Source organism: Oncorhynchus nerka, linkage group LG4 (genome assembly GCF_034236695.1).
Source record: "Oncorhynchus nerka isolate Pitt River linkage group LG4, Oner_Uvic_2.0, whole genome shotgun sequence".
Lineage (NCBI taxonomy): Eukaryota > Metazoa > Chordata > Actinopteri > Salmoniformes > Salmonidae > Oncorhynchus > Oncorhynchus nerka.
The window spans coordinates 88,636,219-88,663,220 of record NC_088399.1 but is presented as its reverse complement, the minus strand read 5'-3'; the positions used below and the strand labels follow the sequence as shown (position 1 = coordinate 88,663,220).

Here is a 27,002-nt window from a genome sequence, read left to right as displayed (position 1 = left end):
AAAGTTTATAAAAGAGATGCTATAATCGTCTCTTTCTGGAAGGAATACTGTAGATCAGTGATCGGTTATGTATCAATTGGCTGCTCTCTACAATACATGGGGAATGTTCATTAAAAATGACCGCAATAGATTTCCAACGGGCCTCTTTCAAAGATATGTCTGTATTGATCAATGTCTTGTCTTCATTGTCTATTGACAATGTCCATCACCTGCCCATACGGAGGGATTTGTCATTGATCCTTGGTGTGTATGTTGTGTGTGTCTCTACAGGGATGGTCCAGACCAGAGCTCCCCCCAGATCGGTCAGTTCAGTGGGAACACAGCGCTGGAGTCGGTCTACAGCACCTCCAACCAGATCCTCATTAAGTTCCACAGCGACTTCAGCGGCAGCGGATTCTTCGTGCTCAGTTACCATGGTGACCACTACATCAGAGAGACAGGCAGGGACAGAGAAATATAAAAGATGGTTAGAGAGAGAAAGATGGAAAACAAATGTGATGAAGGAGGAGGAGAGAGAGGGGTAAAGAAAGAAAGAAGGAGTGAGTGAGAGGTAGAGATAGAGAGGTAGAGATAGTTAGTGAGATGTAGAGATAATGAGTGAGAGGTAGGGATAGAGAGGTAGAGATAGTTAGTGAGAGGTAGGGATAGTGATAGAGAGGTAGAGATAGTTAGTGAGAGGTAGAGATAGAGAGGTAGAGATAGTTAGTGAGAGGTAGGGATAGTGATAGAGAGGTAGAGATAGTGAGATAGTGAGTGAGAGGTAGAGATAGAGAGGTAGAGATAGTTAGTGAGAGGTAGGGATAGTGATAGAGAGGTAGAGATAGTGAGATAGTGAGTGAGAGGTAGAGATAGAGAGGTAGAGATAGAGAGTGAGATGTAGAGATAGAGAGGTAGAGATAGTGAGTGAGAGGTAGATATAGAGAGGTAGAGATAGTGAGTGAGAGGCAGAGATAGAGACTGAGAGGTAGAGGTAGAGAGGTAGAGATAGAGAGGTAGAGATAGTTAGTGAGAGGTAGGGATAGTGATAGAGAGGTAGAGATAGTGAGATAGTGAGTGAGAGGTAGAGATAGTGAGTGAGAGGTAGAGATAGAGAGGTAGAGATAGTTAGTGAGAGGTAGAGATAGAGAGGTAGAGATAGTTAGTGAGAGGTAGAGATAGTGAGTGAGAGATGTAGAGATAGAGAGTGAGATGTAGAGATAGAGACTGAGAGGTGGAGATAGAGAGGTAGAGATAGTGAGATAGTGAGTGAGAGGTAGAGATAGTGAGTGAGAGATGTAGAGATAGAGAGTGAGATGTAGAGATAGAGACTGAGAGGTGGAGATAGAGAGGTAGAGATGGTGAGATAGTGAGTGAGAGGTAGAGATAGTGAGTGAGAGGTAGAGATAGTGAGTGAGAGGTAGAGATAGTGAGTGAGAGTGAGAGGTAGAGAGTGAGAGGTAGAGAGTGACAGGTAGAGAGTGAGAGATGTAGAGATAGAGAGTGAGATGTTGAGATAGAGACTGAGAGGTGGAGATAGAGAGGTAGAGAGTGAGTGAGAGGCAAAGATAGAGACTGAGAGGTGGAGATAGAGAGGTAGAGATAGTGAGTGAGAGGTAGAGATAGTGAGGTAGAGATAGTGAGTGAGAGGTAGAGATAGTGAGGTAGAGATAGTGAGTGAGAGGTAGAGATAGTGAGTGAGAGGTAGAGATAGTGGGTGAGAGGTAGAGATAGTGAGTGAGAGGTAGAGATAGTGAGTGAGAGGTAGAGATAGTGGGTGAGAGGTAGAGATGGTAAATGAGAGGTAGAGATAGAGAGGAGAGAACAAAGCCAGAAGGAAAAGGAAGAGATCAATGGTCTGACAGGCAGCGGAGTGAAGCTCCTAGGCCTTCTCCCACTCTTCCTCCTCCCTCTCCTCCGACCTTCCTCCTCCCTCTCCTACTACTCTGCCTCCTCCCTCTTCTCCTCCTCCTCATCTTCTTCCTCCTCTTCCTCCTCTTTCTCTTCCACCTCATATTCCTCTTCTTCCTCCTTTTTTACCTCCTCCTCCTCTTCCTCATCTTCCCTCTCTTCCTCCTCCCTCTCATCCTCCTACTCTTCTTCCCCTCCCGCTCCTCCTCTGCCTCCTCCTATTCCTCTTTCTCGTCCTCCTCTTTCTCGTCCTCCTCCCTCTCCTCCTCTTTCTCCCTCTACTCTTCCTCCGCCTCCTCCTCTTCCCTCTTCCCCTCATGCACGCTTGCCTGCCTAGGGCCTCTGACACACATGGCAGCTAGCATTCATTATTGCCTCAGCTCATTTTCATAGTCAATTTAATCTTGACTTATTGCGCTTCGATGCCTCTCTCCAATCTGACTGTCTTTGTATTGAATCAGTGAAGGGACATGGCTCTATACACCTGTGTCACATTGATTATTGGCTACAGGGTGCACTCTGAGAAATGAACACTTGCCCAAATATATTTTTTCTATACTGACATCCAGACACATACAGCCTCTTCACACTGCTAATGACACACAAGGCTGCTCTTACACTGATTGTTGACACAGTGCTACTGGAAAAAAACAGATAAAGTATCCCAATAGCAAGGCCCATGTCATTCTGCTACAGCCAGCACTTATGATTTTACTACAAGTGCTTATTGATCCTGGCCTGTATCAAACGTCTCTCACGGTTAACCAGTCTGTCTCGATTGTGGCCGGTGAGGTGGCTTACGAGGTACTCCAATCACATTACTGTAACAGTCTTAACTGCTAAACCGTCACTTTAGTTTCAGCTCCGCCCAAATGGATTATGGGTAAACTACAGGCATGGACTTTGATATAGTATGGATTGACAAGTCACATTCACGGTTTGTTGATTACAGTTATTAAAAGGTTTTTCATTTGTCTGTCAGATGTTCAAAAGGCACAGCTTAACTATTTGATCAATCATGTTATTATTATTAATAATCTGTACATCCATCCCTGCCGTCAAATAAGGAGAGCTGGTCTGTCTGTTGAAGCTAGCAGCTCCTACAGTGCCTTGCAAAAGTAGTCACCCCCTTGGCATTTTTCCTATTTTGTTGCATTACAACCTCTAATTTAAATAGATTTTTATTTGGATTTCATATAATGGACATACAAAAAATTGTCCAAATTGGTGAAGTGAAATGAAAAAAATAACTTGTTTCAAAAAATTATTTAAAAAATAAAACAACAGAAAAGTGGTCATTGCAAATGTATTCACCCCTTTGCTATGAAGCCCCTAAATAAGACCTGGTGCAACCAATTACCTTCAGAAGTCACATAATTAGTTAAATCAAGTCCACATGTGTGCAATCTAAGTGTCACATGATCTGTCACATGATCTCAGTAGATATACACCTGTTCTGAAAGGCCCCAGAGTCTGCTACGCCGCTAAGCAAGTGGCACCATGAAGACCAAGGAGCTCTCCAAACAGGTCAGGGGCAAAGTTTTGGAGAAGTACAGATCAGGGTTGGGTATAAAAATATATATCAGAAACTTTGAACACCCCACAGAGCACCATTAAATCCATTATTGAAAAATGGAAAGAATCTGAAAGGCCCCAGAGTCTGCAAGGCCGCTAAGCAAGCGGCAACATGAAGACCAAGGAGCTCTCCAAACAGGTCAGGGGCAAAGTTTTGGAGAAGTACAGATCAGGGTTGGGTATAAAAATATATATCAGAAACTTTGAACACCCCACAGAGCACCATTAAATCCATTATTGAAAAATGGAAAGAATATGACACCACAACAAACCTGCCAAGAGACGGCTGCCCAACAAAACTCATGGACCAGGCAAGGAGGGCATTAATCAGAGAGACAACAAAGAGACCAAAGATAACTCTGAAGGAGCTACAAAGCCCACAGTGGATATTGGAGTATGTGTCCATAGGACCACTTTAAGCCGTACACTCCATAGATCTGGGATTTACGGAAGAGTGGCCAGAAAAAAGCCATTCCTTAAAGAAAAAAATAAGCAAACCCGTTTGGTGTTCGCCAAAAGGCATGTGGGAGACTCCCCAAACATATGGAAGAAGGTAATCTGGTTAGATGAGACTAAAATTGAGCTTTTTGGCCATCAAGGAAAACGCTATGTCTGGCGCAATCTCAAAACCTCTCATCACCCCGAGAACACAATCCCCTAATGCTGTGGGGATGTTTTTCATTGGCAGGGACTGGGAAACTGGTCAGAATTGAAGGAATGATGGATGGCGCTAAATATAGGGAAATTCTTGAGGGAAACCTGTTTCGTTCTTCAAGAGATTTGAGACTGGGACCGAGGTTCACCTACCAGCAGGACAATGATCCTAAGCATACTGCTAAAGCAACACTCGGGTGGTTTAGGGGGAAACAATTAAATGTCTTGGAATGGCCTAGTCAAAGCCAAGACTTCAATCCGATTGTGGATCTGTAGTATGACTTAAAGATTGCTGTACACCAGCGGAACCCATCCAACTTGAAGGAGCTGGAGCAGTTTTGCCTTGAAGAATGGGCAAAAATCCCAGTGGCTAGATGTGCCAAACTTATAGAGACATACCCCAAGAGACTTGCAACTTTAATTGCTGAAAAAGGTGGCTCTACAAAGCATTGACTTTGGGGGGGGAATAGTTATGCACGCTCAAGTTTCCCATTTTTTTGTCTTATTTCTTGTTTGTTTCACCCCAAACAATATTTTGCATCTTCAAAGTGGTAGGCATGTTGTGTAAATGAAATGGTTACAAACCCCCAAAAAATCTATTTTAATTCCAGTTTGTAAGGAAACAAAATAGGAAAAATGCCAAGGTAGGTGAATACTTTTGCAAGCCACTGTAGCTGCTTCTGCTTAGTGATATGAATGTACTAGACTAGAGATAATACACAGCAATGTTTCCCTATATTTTTCTTGGGTTTGGCATGGGAATTACTCTGGAATGAGTTTTGCTTCGATTCATTTGAAATGGGCCACCGAGTTAGAGCGACAACTTTATTTCCCCTTAGTGAACAGCCAGGATTTATTCAACGCTTATTAAAGATATTCATTTAGTTTATTAGATTGTCTTCAACTGTCAAGTAATCAAATTATAAGCTGCAGACGGTTTATTCACGCAGTTTGCTGTCCAGAATGACAAGTGTTTTCATGTAGGTCACATCACAGTGTGTGGCCGGGGGAAACTAAATCTATAGAATGTGGAATCACTCCTCACATGCAACATGCAAACCTGTCACTTAGTCCAATCTAGTTATGAAAGGATATAAGTTGATAAGTTACATAGTTATTCAGGACATTATGCAAGCATCATAATATTATAAATACCATTTGTCCACCTGTTTTGACTGGTGATTATCTTCATCGTTGACAGCACATCAACCGGTCAATCGAGACGTACATCCCACATGAAGGCAATACATAGAGGAAGAAAAGAAACGTTTCCTCTTTTAATGTAGCTCTTTTGTTAATTAAAGCCTATCACTGAGTCTCTCATGGGGACACAGAAAGTCATTGACTCTGTTCATTGCTTTTGCTTCAATTGGCAATACACACACACACACACACACACACACACACACACACACACAAACGCAGACACTTATTCACCAAATTCAGTCACACACAGCCCCCCCCCCACCCCCCCAAGGAGCCTCTAAGAGAATCTTATTAATCAGCTAGCACGTTTAACAGAAGCCACATGATAAGTGGTTCTCGCTACTTAATTTGTGTTATTGTAGCGTGGTTGTCTGGAGTCAAAGCCCCCACTTGTCTATTAGACAGCCTCCCTCCTCCTCTGTCTACTCTGTAAGCTGGGGGTGTATTCATTAGTGCACACGGAAGCAAATTGTAGCAAAATGTTTTGCAAAGGAAAACATTTTGCTAAGAAAATGTGAGTTTCTTTTTGGACAAATAAAGGAAGGTGCCCCTCCCTGTTTGCTTCCTAGTGAATAAACCCCTGTTCATGGGGAAGCAAAAGTAGATTTATCTATATAACTGACTGTCTGCTTTAGCGGGGTTGGCATTTCGGAGTCTTTTCTATTGGTTCCCGTTGCACCAGGCAAGCTCAGGCAAGCACATCTATTATATTGAATACTAGTAAATGAACCCAGGTCTGGAAGTTAGTTATCTGTCTATCGCTCAGGAGATATCTCCCTCCTGTTCTGTCTGTTCGGGCTGCTGAGACGTTTTTAGAACAAGTACACTCTGTTACCAATTAATTAATGATCAATGAATGTCATTGATTTTACCCCCTAGTTTGTGTTGGCATGACCCCGCCAGGTAGCTTGGTAGTGGGTGTAGTTTGGATCTGCAGTCCTGAAAGATGTTGGCTGAAAGATTCAATGGTGCAATATTTATCCTTGCCTAGTTCAAAGTGCTACCTTATTTAATCCTGTCATTAGCAGCAGCGATTCCTCAGATTGTGTGTGTGTGTGTGTGTGTGTGTGTGTGTGTGTGTGTGTGTGTGTGTGTGTGTGTGTGTGTGTGTGTGCGCAGTGTAATATCTCTCCCTGGGCCCAGCTCCGACCGTTGTCACCTTATTTAATCCTGTCATTAGCGCAAGCTAGCAGCGTTCGTTCCCTCATATCGTTAGCAGTGCCTCTGAGCCAGCTCAGCACAGCTTGGCCGCTCTGTTGAATCCCAGAAGGTTTACTGGCTTATCTGATGCCCTTAAACACACCGCCGAGATCACATCGCTGCTGAATAAATTGGTATGCAGCCCGGTGCAGGTGGTGTGGAATCGGAATATTATGATTTTTTTTTTTCATTTCTGCCTAACCTTTCAAATGTCAGTAGTTTCTCCTCCTCCACAATTCTGATGCTCTTTTGTCCAAACATGAGAAATCAATGGTCTGTGGTAGGGTTGCACATTTTGGGGAATATTCAGAGGTGGAAACTTTCCATTGGGAATGAATGGGAATACATTGCAATTAATGGGAAATATATACACATTAATATTAATACCATTTAAATGTAGATGTTTTTTGCATTGGATATATTTACAATATCATATGGAGACAGAAACATAAACATTTTACCTTATCATAAGTAGACATAATTGCAAATGATTAAATCCTTCCAATAGAAATAAGTACATTTAAAACATTTAAGTTACAAATTTAACTTTAATTAAATGAGTTGACTCTTCACATGGGATGATTTCACTGAACAACAAAAGAAAGTGAATATTGAATGATTCCCAATGATCCATCGCATCTCCCAAAAACATTTTCAACATACATCTGGAAAATAATAGTCTAGAAACTAAAGCTTTGGTTCTTCCTCTCAGGCTTCCATGTCTTCTCCCTGGACCTCCTCAATGTCCACCTCTTGAACATCAGACTCTGAGGCCTCATCTTCAGTCACTTTCCAACCTTGTTGAGGATGGCTCATTGTCAGGCTCAAATGCCAAAATGTTTTCAACCCTTGTATTGATTGGTCAGCCTGTTGCGTGCTTTGGTGTGTGTTCCCAAACAAAGACCAGTTGCGCTCTGAGGCGGCTGATGTTGGTGGGATTTAGAGGATGATGGAGGCAACAGGGGAAAGAGATCCTCAGATCCGCAAAGTCTCTTCCACCAGGTGGCTGATGAGATATGTTGGCACGACTGCCATATTGTATCTCCGTCCCAAAGCCCTTGCTTGGAAGTGTACTTCTCTGCACCAGACAGGATGCTCTTGCCAGCAGAGTTGGAGTCCAACATGTACACTGCAGCGTGTATGTCTTCAGGCAAAAGTCTTCAGGCTGTTTTATGTATTTCAGAACTGCAGCTTCCTCTGCTTGGAGAAACAGTGAAGTGGTCAGGGCAGTATGGATTTATTGTCTTACATCTGCAAGCAGAGTCTGAACATCAGACAGGATGGCATTGTCTCCCTCGATCCGTGCAATGGCTCCTGCTATAGGTTTCAGGAGTTTCAGGCTGCTTACCATTTGACACCCAAAGGACATCATCCAGGAGGATCCTCTTGATGGGGCTGTCCATATCGGCAGACTGTGATATGGCCATTTCTTGGAGAGACTCCTTCCCCTCCAGGAGACTGTCAAACAAGATGACCCCGACGTGTGTTGCTGGGCAGCTTCAATGTGGTGCTCTTATTCTTCTCACTTTGCTTGGTGAGGTAGATTGCTGCTATAACTTGATGACCCTTCATATACCTAACCATTTCCTTGGCTCTCTTGTAGAGTGTATCCATTGTTTTCAGTGTCATGATGTCCTTGAGGAGCAGATTCAATGCATGAGCAGCACAGCCAATGGGTGTGATGTGAGCGTAGGACTCCTCCACTTTAGACCAAGCAGCCTTCATGTGCGCAGCATTGTCTGTCACCAGTGCAAATACCTTCTGTGGTCCAAGGTCATTGATGTTTGCCTTCAGCTCATCTGCAATGTAGAGACCGGTGTGTCTGTTGTCCCTTGTGTCTGTGCTCTTGTAGAATACTGGTTGAGGGGTGGAGATGATGTAGATAATTGTTCCTTGCCCACAAACATTCGACCACACTTCAGAGATGATTGCAATACAGTCTGCTTTCTCTATGATTTGCTTGACCTTCACTTCAACTCTGTTGAACTCTGCATCTAGCAAAGGAGTAGATAAAGCATGTCTGGTTGAAGGGGTGTATGCTGGGTGAAGAACATTCAGAAATCTATTCCAATACACCTTGCCTTTGAGCATCAGAGGTGAACCAGTTGCATACACAGCTCGAGCAAGACATTCATCAGCATTTCTCTGACTTCGTTCCTCCATTGGGTCCAAAAAACTTCAGATTTCAGGAGGACCATGAGTTGTTGCTCTCGATAAGGTGTCTGATTCATCATTTTCACCTCAAATAGAAGTAGAGGGACTTTTGTCAGAGGTTGCTTGTTGTGGGAGCTGGGGGAACTTAAATGCACTTGGCCAGATGATTCTGCATCTTTGTTGCATTCTTCACATATGATTTGGCACAGTATTTTCAAATGTACCCAGCTTTTCCTTCTACATTAGCTGCAGTGAAATGTCTCCACACATCAGAAAATGCCCATGGCAAATAAAATTATACAATACAATATACAATTCCCTGTACAGATAAATAGATAAGCAGTTAGATTAAACAACTCCTTGTAAGATAAATGTTTTAAAATGAAACATGTATGGAAACAGGTGAATTAACCCTCCTCAGTTAGCAGGCTCAAGGTGTCACGACTTCCGCCGAAGTCGGTTCCTCTCCTTGTTCGGGCGGCGTTTGGCGGTCGACGTCACCGGTCTTCTAGCCATCGCCGATCCACCTTTCATTTTCCATTTGTTTTGTCTTGTTTTCCCGCACACCTGGTTTACATTCCCTCATTACTTGATGTGCATATAACCCTCTGTTCCCCCATATGTGCACTTAAGACTGGTTTGCGACAGGTTATTTCAACCCGTATTTTGTTGTTCTGGGTGCAGTTTGTTTTTCCACATTAAACTGCTCTGGGAGTTACCCATTTCTGCTCTCCTGCGCCTGACTTCCCTGCAGACAGTTACGCACCTCTAACACAAGCAATCTAAACCCCACATGGTAGAGTAGCAAAAACTAACTAGCAGAAATTGTTAACATGTTAGAAATTATTTAAACACACTTTGCTGTAGGCTGCTATTTTACTAGTTAACAAAAAATAATGTATGTCATATAAAATATATTCACCCCACCCAGTATTATAATCAAAATTGACCAGAAAGCATATAGTCATTAGCTCAGACAGTGTAGTGGTGTGGGCTCAATAGCATCTCATTAGTGAAAGAGCTTGAGAATCAGCTGTACATGTGATGGAAGAGTGCACTGCACATGTGATGAAAGAATGCACTGTGCATGCAGAGGGTTGACATTCCATTGCATTGGGGATAGTTTAACCAAAATATGCCACAAAAGTAGGAATTGCCTTATGTGTATCTCACAAAAAAATGTTCACTATTATGAGCTAACTTTTTTGATGAATTTAAGCAAAGTTCCCCAAATTCCAGGACTTAACTTCCCATGGGAAAATTTCCGGAAAAAGTCTGGAAATTTACTGGAAAGTTTCCGACCGTTTGCAACCCTAGTATGTGGTCTGTGGTCTGTGATTTTGCAAGTGGGTCTGCTGTGGCATGGGTGGGAGGATGTGCTTTGCAGTATTGCACTCAAATCATCACAAATAATAACCAAGGAGACAAAGGCCTCTGGTCAAGAAGTAGAGCACTATATATGGAAAAGGGTGCCATTTGGGACAGACAGAGATAATATATATATATATATACAGTACCAGTCAAATGTTTTAGGACACCTACTCACAAATTCGTGGCTTTTTATTTATTTAGACTATTTTCTACATTATAGAATAATAGTGAAGACATCATGAACTATGAAATAACACATATGGAATCATGTAGTAACCAAAAAAAGTGTTAACACAAATCAACATATATTTCATATTTTTGATTCTACAAAGTAGCCACCATTTGCCTTGATGACAGCTTTGCACACTCTTCGCATTCTCTCAACCAGCTTCATGAGGAATGCTTTTCCAATGGTCTTGTAGGAGTCCCCACATATGCTGAGCCCTTGTTGATTACTTTTCCTTCACTCTGCGGTCCAACTCATCCCAAACCATCTCAAATGGCTTGAGGTCGGGTGATTGTGGAGGCCAGGTCATCTAATGCAGCACTCCATCACTCTCCTTCTCGGTCAAATAGCCCTTACACAGCCTTGAGGTGTGTTTTGGGTCCTTGCACTGTTGAAAAACAAATGAGCAAACCAGATGGGATGGCGTATCGCTGCAGAATGCTTTGGGTTGGAACCAAAAATCTCAAATTTGGACCAAAGGACAGATTTCCACCGGTCAAATGTCCATTGCTTGTGTTTCTTGCCCCAAGAAAGTCTCTTCTTATTATTGGTGTCCTTTAGTAGTGGTTTCTTTGCAGCAATTAGACCATGTGGGCTCCCGAGTGGCGCAGCGGTCTAAGGCACTGCATCTCAGTGCTAGAGGCGTCACTACTGACACCCTGGTTCGAATCCAGGCTGTATCACCAGCCGTGATTGGGAGTCCAATATGGCGGCACACAATTGGCCCAGCGTCATCCATTTTTGGCCGGTGAAGGGCATCATTGTAAATCAGATTTTTTTCTTAATTAACTGACTTGTCAAGTTAGAGAAATATAAAATAAATAATAAATGCATAAATGAAGGCCTGATTCACGCAGTCTCCTCTGAACAGTTGATGTTGATAGGTGTCTGTTACTTGATCTCTGTGAAGCATTTATTTGGGCTGCAATCTGAGGTGCAGTTAATTGCAGACTTCTGAGGCTGGTAAGTGTAATGAACATATCCTCTGCAGCAGAGGTAACTCTGGGTCTTCCTTTCCTGTGGCGGTCCTCATGAGAGGCAGTTTCATCATAGCGCTTGATGGTTTTTGCAACTGCAGTTGAAAAACTTTCAAAGTTCTTTACATTTTCCGGATTGGCTGACCTTCATGTCTTAAAGTAATGATGGACTGTCATTTCTCTTTGCTTATTTGAGCTGTTCTTGCCATAATATGGACTTGGTCTTTTACCAAATAGGGCTATCTTCTGTATACCAACCATACCTTGTCACAACACAACTGATTGGCTCAAATGCATTAAGAAGGTAATAAATTCCACAAATTAACTTTTAACAAGGCACACCTGTTAATTGAAATGCATTCCAGGTGACTACCTCATGAAGCTGGTTGAGAGAATGCCAAGAGTGTGCAAAGCTGTCAACAAGACAAAGGGTGGCTTCTTTGAAGAATCTCAAATCTCAAATATATTTTCATTTGTTTAACACTTTTTTTGGTTACTACATGATTCCATATGTGCTATTTCATAGCTCGTCAAAATAAAGAAAAACCCTTGAATGAGTAGGTGTGTCCAAACTTTTGACTGGTACTGTTTATATATATATATATATACTTACTTATTTTAATTCCATGTTCAAAAGAATACAGAAAGTCCCAATGCAATAAGTGATTAACCAAAAATGGGATTACTACTCTGTTGAAATGTTCCTTACACCTTCTTCTTTTTCCTCCTCTTCCTCCTCCTTCATCCTCTTCTAGTATACCAGCTGAGGATCTGCCAAGCGCCCCCGGATGTGGCCAACGCTGATATCCTCATGGAGGACAGGGAGTTTGAAATAGGTAACGCCTCCACGTGTAGTTCAATCCAAATATTATCAATTTTTCTAATTAATAATTTTGGGAGAGATAGGACCTCCTCACCACTCTGTATACTTACATATTGTAGGACTAGGAGTTTTCCTGTGTCCGTATTCATAAAGCGTCTCAGAGTGCTGATCGAGGATCAGTTATGCTTTTTAGCTCATGATGAATAAAGAGTATATAGACTGCGGTGGACCTGATCCCAGATCAGATCTCATAAGCTTTGTGAGTATAGGTCTTGGCCTTACTGATACTTCATCCACTGAGGTTATGAAACTGAAACCCTCTCACCAGTTCCATGCCCTTGTATTTCACAACATCCTCCATGTACGTCTCTCCTCTGCTCAGGTAAATGTGCTGATACTTGTAGAATGTCCTCACTGAGTATTGGCTTAGAGAGAGGACAAGTCTCCTCCTGTGTGTGTGTGTGTGTGTGTGTGTGTGTGTGTGTGTGTGTGTGTGTGTGTGTGTGTGTGTGTGTGTGTGTGTGTGTGTGTGTGTGTGTTATTTTTGTCACATGCTTTGTACACAACAGTGAAATGTTTACTTGCGCATCCTTTTTAAGATGGTGCCAGAGAAGAAGGCAGACGTTTTGCCCCCAGACGATTGTGTTTTTTCGTCCTTTATTTGCGTTGTTTGTAACTTATTTTTTAAACTTATTTTGTACATAATGTTGCCGCTACTGTCTCCTATGACCAGGACTGCGATTACTCACCACGAACTAGCAGAATCCTTTTTTTCCTTTCATGACTCTGACGAGCCCAACGTGAAAGATATACTGCTTCCTCAGGGACAGGCCCCGATCCCTGTGAACTGGCCCCGATCCCCGTGATCTGTGTGAAGAGGAGGCGTAGAAAGAGGGGCCAAAGGGCGGGCTGCCTTCTGACAATTCGTAGGCGATCGAATTAACCCCCACTTCCCTCCATTCTGCTAGCCTCTCTGGGATAGGGGGACGCAAATGTCCCACTTGGCCAATTGCCAGGGAAAATGCAGAGCGCCAGATTTAAATAAAATACTATAAAATTCTAACTTTCATGAAATCACACATGTAACATACCAAATTAAAGCTACAGTCGTTGTGAATCCAGCCAACATGTCAGATTTCAAAAAGGCTTTTCGGCGAAAGCATAAGAAGCTATTATCTGATGATAGCACAGCAGTAAACAAAGAGAGAAATAATATTTCAACCCTGCAGGCGCTACACAAAACGCAGAAATAAAATATAAAACATGCCTTACCTTTGACGAGCTTCTTTTGTTTGATCCAGAAAAAAACAGCTTCCAATTTGCGCAAAGTCACTACAAAATATCTCAAAAGTTACCTGTAAACTTTGCCAAAACATTTCAAAATACTTTTGTAATACAACTTTAGGTATTTTTAAACGTCAATAATCGATCAAATTGAAGACAGGTCTATCTGTTTTCAATAGAGGTCGAGAGGAAACTAACGCTACTTTTCAAGTCTTGGCCAACTCTCAACAGCGTTACCCTTTTCCAGGATGGCCGTACTTCTTCATTGCACAAAGGAATAACCTCAACCAAATTCCAAAGACTGGTGACATCCAGTGGAAGCGGTAGGAACTGCAAACAAGTGCCTAAGAAATATCGTTTCCCCATGAGAACCCAATGAACAGACAGTGACCTCAAAAATAAATGATTCTGAATGGTTAGCCCGCTGGGTTTTGCCTGCTACATAAGTTCTGTTATACACACAGACATGATTCAAACAGTTTTAGAAACTTCAGAGTGTTTTCTATCCAAATCTACTAATAATATGCATATCTTATATTCTTGGCATGAGTAGCAGGAAGTTGAAATTGGGCACGCTATTTATCCAAAAGTGAAAATGCTACCCCCTATCCCAAAGAGGCTAGCAAACGTGCAATCGTTGGAGAATAAAATCGAAGTTACGCGGAAGATTAACCTACCCACGGGACATTAAAAACTGTAAGCATTGCAAGGACTTCTACAGCATACTAACCTCAACATCAAAACCTTCATTCCAATTCACAATTCCATACTTAAAACATTGATTTTTGGACCAAATATATCTGAATTGACTATTACTACCAAGGATTATCATGAAAAAAACTTCTAACAAGCCAAAACCTGCAGAAGAAACTCAGCGGAACCTGGAAATACCATCCAACACAAAATTAAGTGACTAATGTTCAGTCTGAAACTACTTTCTGAAGCCAAAAAGTAAATGAAAATAACCTCTAGGTAATTGTGTTATATAAAGTTTAGTAAATAAGGCTACTAAGCTACCAAGCTGCTAGGAAAGAATCTGACTGAAATTAGCACTGATTCGACCGCGACCCTAGTTCGACCGTGATCTGGCAGAGTTACTCCACCTTAAAAATTCAATTTGGCAAATCGCTCGGCACATGCCTACTCAGGCTAACTGGCTCTCATTCAGGCAAATTAGCAATAATTGAACTCAGGCTTTCCGGAAGGCCAAAGTTAGTTACTTTAAGGTGCAGTTCTCTCTCTGTGGGTCAAACCCCAAGAAGTTCTGGAAAACGGTTAAAGACCTGGAGAATAAACCCTCCTCAACACAGCTGCCCATGTCCCTTAATGTTGATGATGTGGTTGTTACTGACTAGAAGCACATGGCTAAGCTCTTTTATCACCACTTCATTAAGTCAGGATTCCTATTTGACTCAGCCATGCCTCCTTGCCCGTCCAACATTTCCTCATCTCCCACCCCTTCTAATGCGACTATCCCCGATGCTCCTCCCTCTTTTTCCCCTGTCCCGCTACAAAGTTTCTCCCTGCAGCCAGTCACTGAGTCTGAGGTGCTAAAGGAGCTCCTTACATTCACCCCCCAAAAAACATCTCATTTAGATGGTTTAGAACCTTTCTTTTTTAAGGTTGCTGCTCCTATCATCACCAAGTCCATCTCTGACCTTTTTAACCTGTTTCTCCTCTCTGGGGCGGTTCCCATTGCTTGGAAGGCAGCCACGGTGCGTCCTTTATTTAAAGGGGCAGATCAAGGTGATCCTAACTGTTATAGGCCAATTTCTATTTTGCTCTGTTTAACAAAAGTCTCTCAGAGTGCAGTGTATAAAGTTCTGAACACCTCCAAAACAAAGGTCATGTGGTTTGGTAAGAAGAATTCCCCTCTCCCCACCGGTGTGATTACTACTGAGGTAGTCACCTCATACAAGTACTTCTGAGAATGGCTAAACGGTACACTGTCCTTCTCTCAGCACATATCAAAGCTGCAGGCTAAAGTTAAATCTAGACTTGGTTTCCTCTATCGTAATCACTCCTCTTTCACCACAGCTGACAAACTAACCCTGATTCAGATTACCATCCTACTCAGGCTAGATTACAAAGACGTAATTTATAGATCGGCAGTTAAGGGTGGTTTGAAGCAGCTAGATGTTCTTTACCCTTCGGCCATCAGATTTGCCACCAATGCTCCTTATAGCACACATCACTGCACTCTATACTCCTCTGTAAACTGGTCATCAGTTTTTTTTATAAAACCCTCTTAGGCCTCGCCTATCTGAGATACCTACTGCTGCCCTCATCCTCCACATACAACACCATTCTGCCAGTCACGTTCTGTTAAAGGTCCCCAAAGCACACACATCCCTGGGTCGCTCCTCTTTTCAGTTCGCTGTAGCTAGCGACTGGAACAGGCTGCAAAAACCACTCAAACTGAACCGTTTTATCTCCATCTCTTCATTCACATGCTGTGTTTTCATGTGTTGCTGCCATACTATGTTGTTGTCTTATGTCTCTCTTTATGTAGTGTTTTGTGTCTCTCTTGTCGTGATGTGTGTTTTGTCCGATATTTTATTTTTTATATTTAATCCCTGCCTCCGAACCCCGCAGGAGGCCTTTTGCCTTCTGGTAGGCCGTCATTGTAAATAAGAATTTGTTCTTAACTGACTTGCCGAGTTAAATAAAAGTTCAATCAAATAAAAAATAAAGATACATTTGAGGTTATATACTGTACTGTACATACTGTACATACCCACCGCCTCGACTCAGTCTTATGTAGCAACATTTGAAATTGTATTTTTCATACATTGGATAAAAGTGGAGACTCAGAGCTACAAAATGGTATATCACACACTACAGTTGAGGAACAATGGGAAAGTCATTCTGCTTTGAAAGTTGATAAACTTGTAGCCCCATTTTTGAGAAAATGGACCTTCAATGTTTTGGTACAACTACTGGAGAGCTTTTCCTTGTCTACCCCTATTCAGCATCGTTCACACCCTCTTGAGCCTTAGCTCCACTCATCTCTTTAGGATTCACATGTGAGGCTATGTGCTAAACAGAGTAAGTAAGGTAGTGTAGTAAACAATCAAAGATTTCAAGACTAAAACTGGTGAAAGTAGTAGCCTACAATATGAAAAACTCCAGGTAAATATACACTTAATCCAGTCTTTGGTCTATATCCTAATCTGACTTTGAAAGTGTCCAGATAAAAAATATTAAGTAAATATTTCATAATTATTAGATGATGCTTACCCAGACACTTGTCAACATTGATGGGTCATGTGAAAGAAATGCTATAGCCATCCCCCCAGCCACATCTAGCTAGGTGGATGAGTCACTATTGTCTAGACATGTACGCAGGTTCATGAAATACAATAGATGGCCGTGATCACCCCCCAGACACAACCTGATTGTCATATAATCATTCTCTTGCAAAGTGGAGTCTTTTGTTTAGACATCTAGCTAGCTAGCTAGCTAAACACTGAACCATAATCTCAACCAACAGCTACAGTACAAACCACTATCCAAGAAATGCTGGAGTATGAATCTGCAGGTAGCTAAAACTAAGCAACTAGGTAACATTTTTGATAGCTATAACTAGCAATGCAAATGGCTTTCTGAGATACGAATAATATTACTACATAGATCATACACGCAACCTTAGCTAACGAGCCAGCAAATGAACTTTCGCTAACTAGCAAACAATACAGTTTAACTTGCAATGAAAACAATTTTCTGTCAAAATTAGACACGTATAATATCTGAAAATGTAGCTAGCCTCTTACCAGTAAACATGGATCAACGCTTCACGGGAGCGTGTCTTTACCATTTGGTTTGCAGCTAGCTAAAGCTTGCTTGGCCCGTTGTTGTGTTAAGTCACTGACCTTGTACATAATGTAGTCCATCACTTTTTCCCACTGATCTTTGTCCATAGTGCCTGCTAAATTCTGGGCAGCAATGTTGTTGAGAGCAGTAGCAACACTTTTGCAGATCTTCGCGGTTAACGTTACAGTATCTTTAAAAAAAACTGTGGTAGCAAGGATTATCTACACATACTGAGCAGCTCATGTTATAGACAGAAACGTGTTTCATGTCAGACCAACCCGAACTCATCTCTCGGCATGTCCAGCCCGTCCATTATCTCAGCCAATCATGGCTAGCTGTAAAGTTCCTGTCTTTTTCCATGGCTTAACCAACTATGCTCGTAATTTAACAATTTTATTCATATTTACAGATGGCATACAAGTTTGTTATTAAGGCACATTAAAATTCACATGTTCTAGGGGGCATTTTGATCAAATAATATATATATTTTTTCTAAATGAAATGCTTCTCCTGTGAAATAGTGACGTACGACATACGCCTAGTTTCCTGAAATTAGTCACATATAGGTAAAGCAACAGCGCATGTGGTGTGTGTATGTGTTGGGGTGTCAGTGTAAGTATGTGTGAGTGTGTGGGTAGAGCCCAGTGTATGAATAGAATCGGTGCTATTTAATGGTCTTGTTTAGAAGTCTTATGTCTTGGGGGTAGAAGCTGTTCAGGGTCCTGTTGGTTCCAGACTTGGTGCATTGGTACCGCTTGCCGCGCGGTAGCAGAGAGAACAGTCTTTGACTTGGGTGGCTGGAATCTTTGAAAATCTTTATAGCCTTCCTCTGACCCCACCTGGTATAGAGGTTCTGGATGGCAGGGAGTTCGGCCCCAGTGATGTCCTGGGCTGTATGCATTACCCTCTGTATCGCCTTGTGGTCGGATACCAAGCAGTTGCCATACCGAGTGGTGATGCAGTCAGTCAAAATGCTCTCGATGGTGCAGCTGTAGAACTTTTGACGATCTGAGGGCACGTGCCAAAGCCAACCTTGTTCGAAATGTCAAATTTCCAAGTGTTTGGTTAAGATTAAGTTTATGCGTTAACTCCGAATGGTTAAGGTAAGGCTTAAAGTTTGGGATAGGCTTAAAACAAAAATATAAAAAACAACTTTCTATCGCTGGATTCGAACATGCAGCCATCCACCATCCAAACTAAAGTCTACTTGAAGGTAACAGAAGGTAACAGTTCACTGTTGCCCCCTAGTGGCCAGGTTCCACATCATCTCCAGACGTACTCAGACATGGATGGAGGTTGAATACTGACTTGTATCACGTGTGACCTGCCTGATTAATGATGAGTTAGCCAATAACTCTGTGACTGGTGTGTATCAATGACTGAGTTAGCAACTAGATCTGTGATTGTTGGGTGTGAAAGTGGGCCATTAAAGACAGTGGCTGAGATGGATTCAGCTTGCCCGGTAACAAGGCCCAAAGGCACTGCTGTGTCTATAGCAGCTCTGTATAGATTTATTGGACCACGATCATCCATCCATCACCTGTAACATGGCCCATTGCTGCTGGTTGAAAACATCACCTGTAACATGGCCCATTGCTGCTGGTTGAAAACATCACCTGTAACATGGCCCATTGCTGCTGGTTGAAAACATCACCTATAACATGGCCCATTGCTGCTGGTTGAAGACATCACCTGTAACATGGCCCATTGCTGCTGGTTGAAGACGTCAACTGTAACATGGCCCATTGCTGCTGGTTGAAGACGTCAACTGTAACATGGCCCATTGCTGCTGGTTGAAGACATCACCTGTAACATGGCCCATTGCTGCTGGTTGAAAACATCACCTATAACATGGCCCATTGCTGCTGGTTGAAGACATCACCTGTAACATGGCCCATTGCTGCTGGTTGAAAACATCACCTGTAACATGGCCCATTGCTGCTGGTTGAAAACATCACCTGTAACATGGCCCATTGCTGCTGGTTGAAAACATCACCTGTAACATGGCCCATTGCTGCTGGTTGAAAACATCACCTGTAACATGGCCCATTGCTGCTGGTTGAAGACATCACCTGTAACATGGCCCATTGCTGCTGGTTGAAAACATCACCTATAACATGGCCCATTGCTGCTGGTTGAAGACATCAACTGTAACATGACCCATTGCTGCTGGTTGAAGACATCACCTGTAACATGGCCCATTGCTGCTGGTTGAAGACATCACCTTAAACATGGCCCATTGCTGCTGGTTGAAAACATCACCTGTTACATGGCCCATTGCTGCTGGTTGAAGACATCAGATGGCTTCTAAAAAGACCAAAAGGTTACAGTAGATGATGATGATGATGATGATGATGATGTTGATTATGGTGATGATGGCAATGACAAAGAGCATACTTAAAATTTAAAAAATCTAAAACACCATTATTCTTGGTTGTCTGTGTTATATTGCACTAGTACTACTGCAATACTCAAATTTCAGGGACTATGGATTGTTTTGCCCAGTAACTGTTATGAAAGTCTCAAAGTTTCCTACCCAGGCTAGAACTCACTCATTAACAGTGTTCAACCTTGGATGTCAAAGAATGTCACCCCATCCGTCTCAGGCATCTGTCTCTATTACTGCAGCACAGGTTTGCTGTCCTTCTTAATTAGACAACAGCTTCATCAAAGTCTGTCTCTCTCTCTCTCTCTCTCTCTCTGTCTCTCTCTCTCTCTCTCTCTCTATGTTTTTCTGTCTCTCTTTCTGTCTTGCTACCATGACTCCCTCTCTCTCTTACACTCTATTCCCCTCCCTCCCTCCCTCCCTCCCTCTATACCTTCTCTCCTGACAGGGGACATCATCTGGTACCGCTGTCATCCTGGCTTCACCCTGGTGGGGAATGAGATCCTGACATGCAGACTGGGGGAGAGACTTCAGATGGATGGGCCTCCTCCCACATGTCAAGGTGTGCGTGTGTGTATGCGTGCGTGCTTGCGTTCATTCGTTTTGCGTATGTGTGCGCGAGTGCCTGCATGCTTGCGCGTGTGTGTGTTTTGTTTGTGGCAGCAGTCATTAGGTGTGCTGTTGTGATGCGTTCCGCCCACCTCTGTCACAGCCCCTTGTGATTCCAGTTTTCTACTCCAGTTCTGTTTCTGTGTCATCCCTTTCACTGTGTTTAGTGGACTAAACAGCTGTTGTCATTTATATATTATGGTGCCATATTTCTCTCCGCCATCCCATGTGTCATCTGGGGGTCTGGGGGACCACTGAATAAATGACAGGTACCCCTAGCATCCATTTGGTCTCCTGTTATGTGCCCATCCAGTGCAATGCCCGGCCCACGACGTGAGGTTTGACTCTACTGGAGTAATCCTGAGTCCAGGCTACCCTGACAGCTACCCCAACCTTCAGATGTGTATCTGGACCATCAATGTAGAGAAGGGCTACAACATCACTCTGTACTTCGAGTCCTTCCAGACCGAGAGGGAGTTCGACATCCTAGAAGTCTTTGATGGTAGCTATAGTAGCGTTATACTAGCCTGGTGCCACAACTGTTTGTGCTATCTTGCCAACTCATGACAGTGGAAACATATATGGGACCAGGCTAGCATCACAAACTGTCATGTTTTTAAAACACATCTGCTTTTGGCTCAGATTTGTATGGTTTTGAAACTGTCTTATTGTGCTGCAGTGGCATTGCAAATGTAATCTTCAGAAATTGGGCATTAAAAGGCTGGATGTTTTTGGTATTGAATGCAAGGCCTACAAAACTTTATATGACCACACTTTTGATGAATGCAACGTCATTACAATGTGAAGAAACCACAATACCACTGAACAGATTTAGATTAATGCTGAACTGTCTAAAACGCCTTTGTGACAAACAGTGGTCAGCAGCCCCTCTTCGTTCTGGGTCATTGCTGTAGCTGTTAGCCCTGTAGTTGGATGATTTACTCCACAAATACATTCTTCCACAATCTGACTTATTGTTGGCATCCTTCCTTCCTTCCTGCCTTCCTGCCTTCCTTCCTTCTTCCCTTCCCTTCCCTTCCCTTCCCTTCCCTTCCCTTCCCTTCCTTCCTCTCTTTCTCTCTTCCCCCTCCATACCTCTCTCACCCGCCCTCTCTCTCTACAGGCCCCAGTACTAACAGCCAGACTCTGGCCACCTTCAGCGGTGACGTCTCCGCGCCCTTCAACATCACTACGACCGGCCACCAGCTCACACTGCGCTGGTCTTCTGACCACGGAACTAACAAGAAGGGCTTCCGTATCCGCTATGTTGGTGAGTATCAAAGTATGTATCCATTTAAATCACTCCTTTTCACTTGCACGTTTATGTCTTTTGAGAGTGAGAAATCCAGAGGGTGCGTGCGTGTGTGCGTGCGTGCGTGTGCGTGTGCGTGTGTGCGTGTGTGTGTGTGCGTGTGTGTGTGCGTGTGCGTGTGTGTGTGCGTGTGTGTGTGCGTGTGTGTGTGCGTGTGTGCGTGTGTGTGTACGTGTGCGTGTGTGTGTGCGTGTGTGTGTGCGTGTGCGTGTGCGTGTGTGTGTGCGTGTGTGCGTGCGTGCGTGTGTGTGTGCGTGTGTGTGTGCGTGCGTGCGTGCGTGTGTGCGTGTGCGTGCGTGTGTGCGTGTGTGTGTGCGAGAGAGTGGAAGAATAACAACAAAGTGGCTACAGCATGTTTTGTAGCTACTCTAAAAACTTGCATGTGGAATATTGTGATTGTACTCAATATTAGTTAAGTGGTAATGCTAAGTGATTATGCCAATATATCCTTCAAACACCAGCTTCGAGGGCATTATCATTTTTATACAGTCGGTTGCCAACATATACAAATAATGGTTGACATATTGTCATTAAAAATGTTATTTTGATTAATTTATTCATACTATTTCATCCTTCCACGAGATAAGTCCCGGTGGTTTGTTCTATTAGTTCAGCGACCCAGTCCTTAAGTGTATTTGTAAATTAAATAAACTGTTGTGTCGTCAACAAATATACTAACATGTATTTGAAAAACAAATATTTGTTTGTTCTGTTGTCATGATGGCTGGCAACATTCTTATCCCTTGCTTGCTAGCTAGCCAACTTCAGCTAACACAGTCACGTCAAACAGTGCAGCCAGAATAACAGCAAAATAGGTTCATTTGCGATGAAGCTGTTTTCTAGTGATTTTTTGGGGGGATACATCTATAACAATGAGCTGATGATGTGTAATTTCTCCTTGCATAGAACATTTACTCTCTTGCCAGGACACTGTTCAGAGGAGCTAGACAACTACACAGCTAATACAATCACTTCAAACTGAAGCAGGAATGACAGCAAACGGCATTTATATTTTTCTATTGACATTTCTTTGTATATAGGGTGCATTCGGGAAAATATTCAGACTCCTTGACTTTTTCCACATTTTGTTAAGTTACAGCCTTTTACTAAACTGGATAAAATACATGTGTGTTCCTCATCAATCTACACTACCCCATAATGACAAAGTGAAAATATTTTTTTTCAACATTTTTTGCTAATTTATTGCAAATAAAAAACAGAAATACCTTATTAACATAAATATTCAGACCCATTGCTATAAGCCTCAAACTTGATCTCAGGTGCATCTTGTTTCCATTGATCATCCTTGATGTTTCTACGACTTGATTGGAGTCCACCTGTGGTAAATTCAAATGATTAAACATGATTTGGAAAGGAACACACCTGTCTATATAAGGTCCGAAGGACCTATATGAGGGCGAAGGAATTGTCCGTAGAGTTCTGGGACAGGATTGTATCGAGGCACAGATCTGGGGAAGGGGACCAACACATTTCTGCAACATTGAAGGTCCCCAGGAACACAGTGGCCTCCATTATTCTTAAATGGAAGAAGTTTGGAACCACCAAGACTCTTCCTATAGCTGGCCGCTCAGCCAAACTGAGCAAGCGGGGGAGAAGGACCTAGGTCAGGGTGATGACCAAGAACTCGATGGCACTCTGACAGAGCTCCAGTGCTTCTGTGGAGATGGGAGAACCTTCCAGAAGGACAACTCTGCAGCGCTCCACCAATCAGGCCTTTATGTTAGAGTGGCAAGAAAGAAGCCAGGCGGAAGCCACTCTGCCAAAACGCACCTAAAGGACTCTAACCATGAGAAACAAGATTCTCTTGTCTGATGAAACTAAGATGGAACTCTTTGGCCTGAATGCCAAGCGTCACGTCTGGAGAAAACCTGGCACCATCCCTACGGTGAAGCATGGTGGTGGCAGCATCATGCTGTGGGGATGTTTTTCAGCGGCTGGGACTGGGAGACTACTCAGGATCAAGTGAAAGATGAACGGAGCAAAGTACAGATAGATCATTGATGAAAACTGGGGCGAAGGTTCAGACTGGGGAGAAGGATCACCTTCCAACAGGACAACGACCCTAAGCACACAGCCAAGACAATGCAGGAGTGGCTTTGGGACAAGTCTCTGTATGTCCTTGAGTGGCACAGCCAGAGCCCAGACTTGAACCCGATTGAACATCTCTGGAGAGACCTGAAAATAGCTATGCAGCGACACTCCCCATCCAACCTGACAGAGTTTGAGAGGATCTGCAGAGAAGAATGGGAGAAACTCCCCGAATACAGGTGTGCCAAGCTTGTAGCATCATACCCACAAAGACTTGAGGCTGTAATCTTTGCCAAAGGTTGTTCAACTAAGTACTGAGTAAAGGGTCTGAATACTTAAGTACATTTTTATTTTATTTATTTTATAAATTTGCTAACATTTCTAAAAACCTGTTATTGCTTTTTCATTATGGGGTATTGTGTGGAGGTTCATGAGGGAAAAACTCCACTTAATCAATTTTAGAATAAGGCTGTAACATAGCAAAATGTTGAAAAAATCAAGGGGTCTCAATACTTTCCGAACGCACCGTATCTATTACATTTGAGTAATTTATCATCCATTTATCATCCATTTTACTCATCCCTACAAATTATGCTGATTCGTGATTTCGACTGGCTGAGTAAAGCTGCCAGCCTGTCTGTCTCGTCCCGAATGCCGACGCGTTCATTACTATGGGACAGCTGGAGATCGATAATATTGAAACAATGTTGCAAATGTCGGAGAGATCGACAGCGAGGTTTATACAAATCTGCGCTATTGAAAATCATATGTTAGTCTAAAAGAAATGGGAGATAATGTCTAGATGGTTTTTCTAGTGGAGATCAGGTTAATAAATTGCCTGGCTGGACTGATGAGACAGTGGATAGGGCAGTCAGATGGAATTGTGAGTAGGCATTTCAACGTCATAGCCTTAGCCGATGGTAACTTGTGGAATAGATAACGGCTGGAACGCAGTTTTAACCAATCTGCATCCAGGATTAGACCCCATCGTTGTATAATTAAGCAATAATGTCTGAGAACCCAGGAATTATCGTGTGACAACTCCCAACAAGTCCGAGCCTGGTTGGTGACAGCCAGTGCTTGCCTCTTTGACGTCATTGCTAGCTCAAATGGCACTCCAGCACTTTCTGTTCTCCATGTTAGGGGCTGCCAATACCTCTTGAGTGATCTCTCACACCGATGGCCACTCACAGCCATTATTTCCCTTGCCTCCAGGCCCCCTAACTGTTGCAAACTAAATAATAGCATGGAAAACTAATGTGTGGATGCTTTTTTCCAGACGGAGATGAGGTTTATGAATTTCCTGGCTGGGCTGCGAGACAGTGGAATTATGAGATTAATACGTTAATGGTAATTTGCGGCAGTTGTTGTCCCACAACTCCCACATATCAATTAATCAGCCTCCAGGATCCAAACAACCCGTTTTTTAATAATCAATGTGTGTCTGTCTTACCAAGGGGTATTGAAATATGTATAATAGGCAGAATATTGATGCATGTGAATACAGTGTCAGTGAGGTCAGCCCACATGTTCAGCACAACCGTTGAGGTACAGAGACCAGCACAGTAAATAGATTGTGCTCTAAGCTATGCGTTTGTTCTCCGACTGGTTAAAACCGTGGGCCTAGTGCCACTACAGATGTCAGTGGAGATGACAGTCAGGGCCTGGGGACCCTAAACAACCACAGAGATGGGTCTCCCCCACACTACACACTTTGCTGACTGGCCAGAGCAGAGCAGGCAGGCACGGCCAGGGACAGACGGGGTCAAGTGTTGGTCAGAGCAGTTGGTCAGAGCTGTGACAGCCAGCCTGTCTCTAATGGCCCAATGTGTAAGCTGTGACAGCCAGCCTGTCCCTAATGGACCAATGTGTGACACAGTGTGAGAAGCTATAGTAGTAGTAGTGACACAGCAGACTGTATTACTAGGACTATAGCTTGTGAGGAACAAGGCTACACCAGAGCCATGCATTTAAAGACTTGGGCCATTGAGGGTTCTGCATTATGATGCATTTACATGACACAACATGTTAGCGACTCATTAACATTACATAGGGAATATTTTAATAATGATTTATTTTGATTTTCCCATGATGTCAAGCAAAGAGGCACTGAGTTTGAAGGTTGGCCTTGAAATACACCCACAGGTACACCTCCAATGGACTCAAATGATGTCAATAAGCCTATCAGAAGCTTCTAAAGCCATGACATAATTTTCTGGAATTTTCCAAGCGGTTTAAAGGCACAGTAAGCATTTCCTGGTAGAGTCTACACCTGTTGTTGTTGGAGCTTGTGACAAATAACATTTGATTTGATACTTCAGTCACTATTTCTATCAGAGAAACAGACTAGAAATCACAGTCATAATTGTTTGTGGTGTTAGCAAAGCGTCAATGAATAGTATAGTCTAGTGTAACACTGTGCTTATTTTGTTTTCAATGGAGAAGTTGTTCTTGAGCTGCTAAAAATCTCTGCCTCATCGTGTTTGTTTTGTTGTAGATAACCCAGTTACATTTCTGAGACTTTTTCCAAATGAAATAATAACGTCCATTGTGAAAATGACTCCATGCCTCGTAAATTGCTGGTATCTCATAACATGGAGTCATGCAGCTGGGAGAACTAGTCATTTGGCACTCGGTATGTGTGCCAGGAGATTTGCTCGGGGATAACTTCCTCGATTGTTAAAGTATGCAAGAGATTTGGGGTAAATCTGCTTTGAAGTGTTCTGACGCTCAAGCTAAAGTCTCCCATCTCTCTCTGACTCTCACTCCCATCTCTCTCTGACTCTCACTCCCGTCTGTCTGTCTGTCTGTCTGTCTGTCTGTCTGTCTGTCTGTCTGTCTGTCTGTCTGTCTGTCTGTCTGTCTGTCTGTCTGTCTCTCTCTCTCTCTCTCTCTCTCTCACTCCATCTCTGTCTGTCTGTCTGTCTCTGTCTGTCTCTGTCTGTCTCTCTCTCTCTCTCTCTCTCTCTCTCTCTCTCTCTCTCTCTCTCACTCCATCTCTGTCTGTCTGTCTGTCTGTCTGTCTGTCTGTCTGTCTGTCTGTCTGTCTGTCTGTCTGTCTGTCTGTCTCTGTCTGTCTCTCTGTCTCTCTGTCTGTCTGTCTGTCTCTCTGTCTGTCTGTCTGTCTGTCTGTCTGTCTGTCTGTCTGTCTGTCTGTCTGTCTGTCTGTCTGTCTGTCTGTCTGTCTGTCTGTCTGTCTCTCTGTCTGTCTGTCTGTCTGTCTGTCTCTCTGTCTGTCTGTCTGTCTGTCTGTCTGTCTGTCTGTCTGTCTCTGTCTCTCTCAATTCAATTCAACAGGCTTTATTGGCATGGAAAACATATTTTTGCCAAAGCAACTTAAATGGATTAAAAAAAGTGGAATAAACAATCAAAAATTAAAGGTAAATGTTACACAAGTTCCAAAAGAATAAAGCCTTTTCAAATGTCATATTATGTGCAAATAGTTAAAGTACAAAAGGGAAAATAAATAAAAATGG

The 27,002-nt window shown here is 42.9% G+C and overlaps 1 protein-coding gene across 1 annotated transcript in view; it reads left to right on the top strand.

Annotated features, from left to right (window-relative positions):
* The window catches only part of LOC115128828 (CUB and sushi domain-containing protein 3-like), a 997,580-nt gene that overhangs the window by 844,640 nt on the left and 125,938 nt on the right, over positions 1–27,002 (top strand). Inside the window, exons 44-48 of the mRNA XM_065018010.1 lie at positions 271–416; positions 12,006–12,086; positions 20,005–20,118; positions 20,479–20,667; positions 21,289–21,435. Of these exons, the coding sequence (XP_064874082.1) occupies positions 271–416; positions 12,006–12,086; positions 20,005–20,118; positions 20,479–20,667; positions 21,289–21,435 (677 nt within the window). The remainder of the gene's footprint in view (positions 1–270; positions 417–12,005; positions 12,087–20,004; positions 20,119–20,478; positions 20,668–21,288; positions 21,436–27,002) is intronic.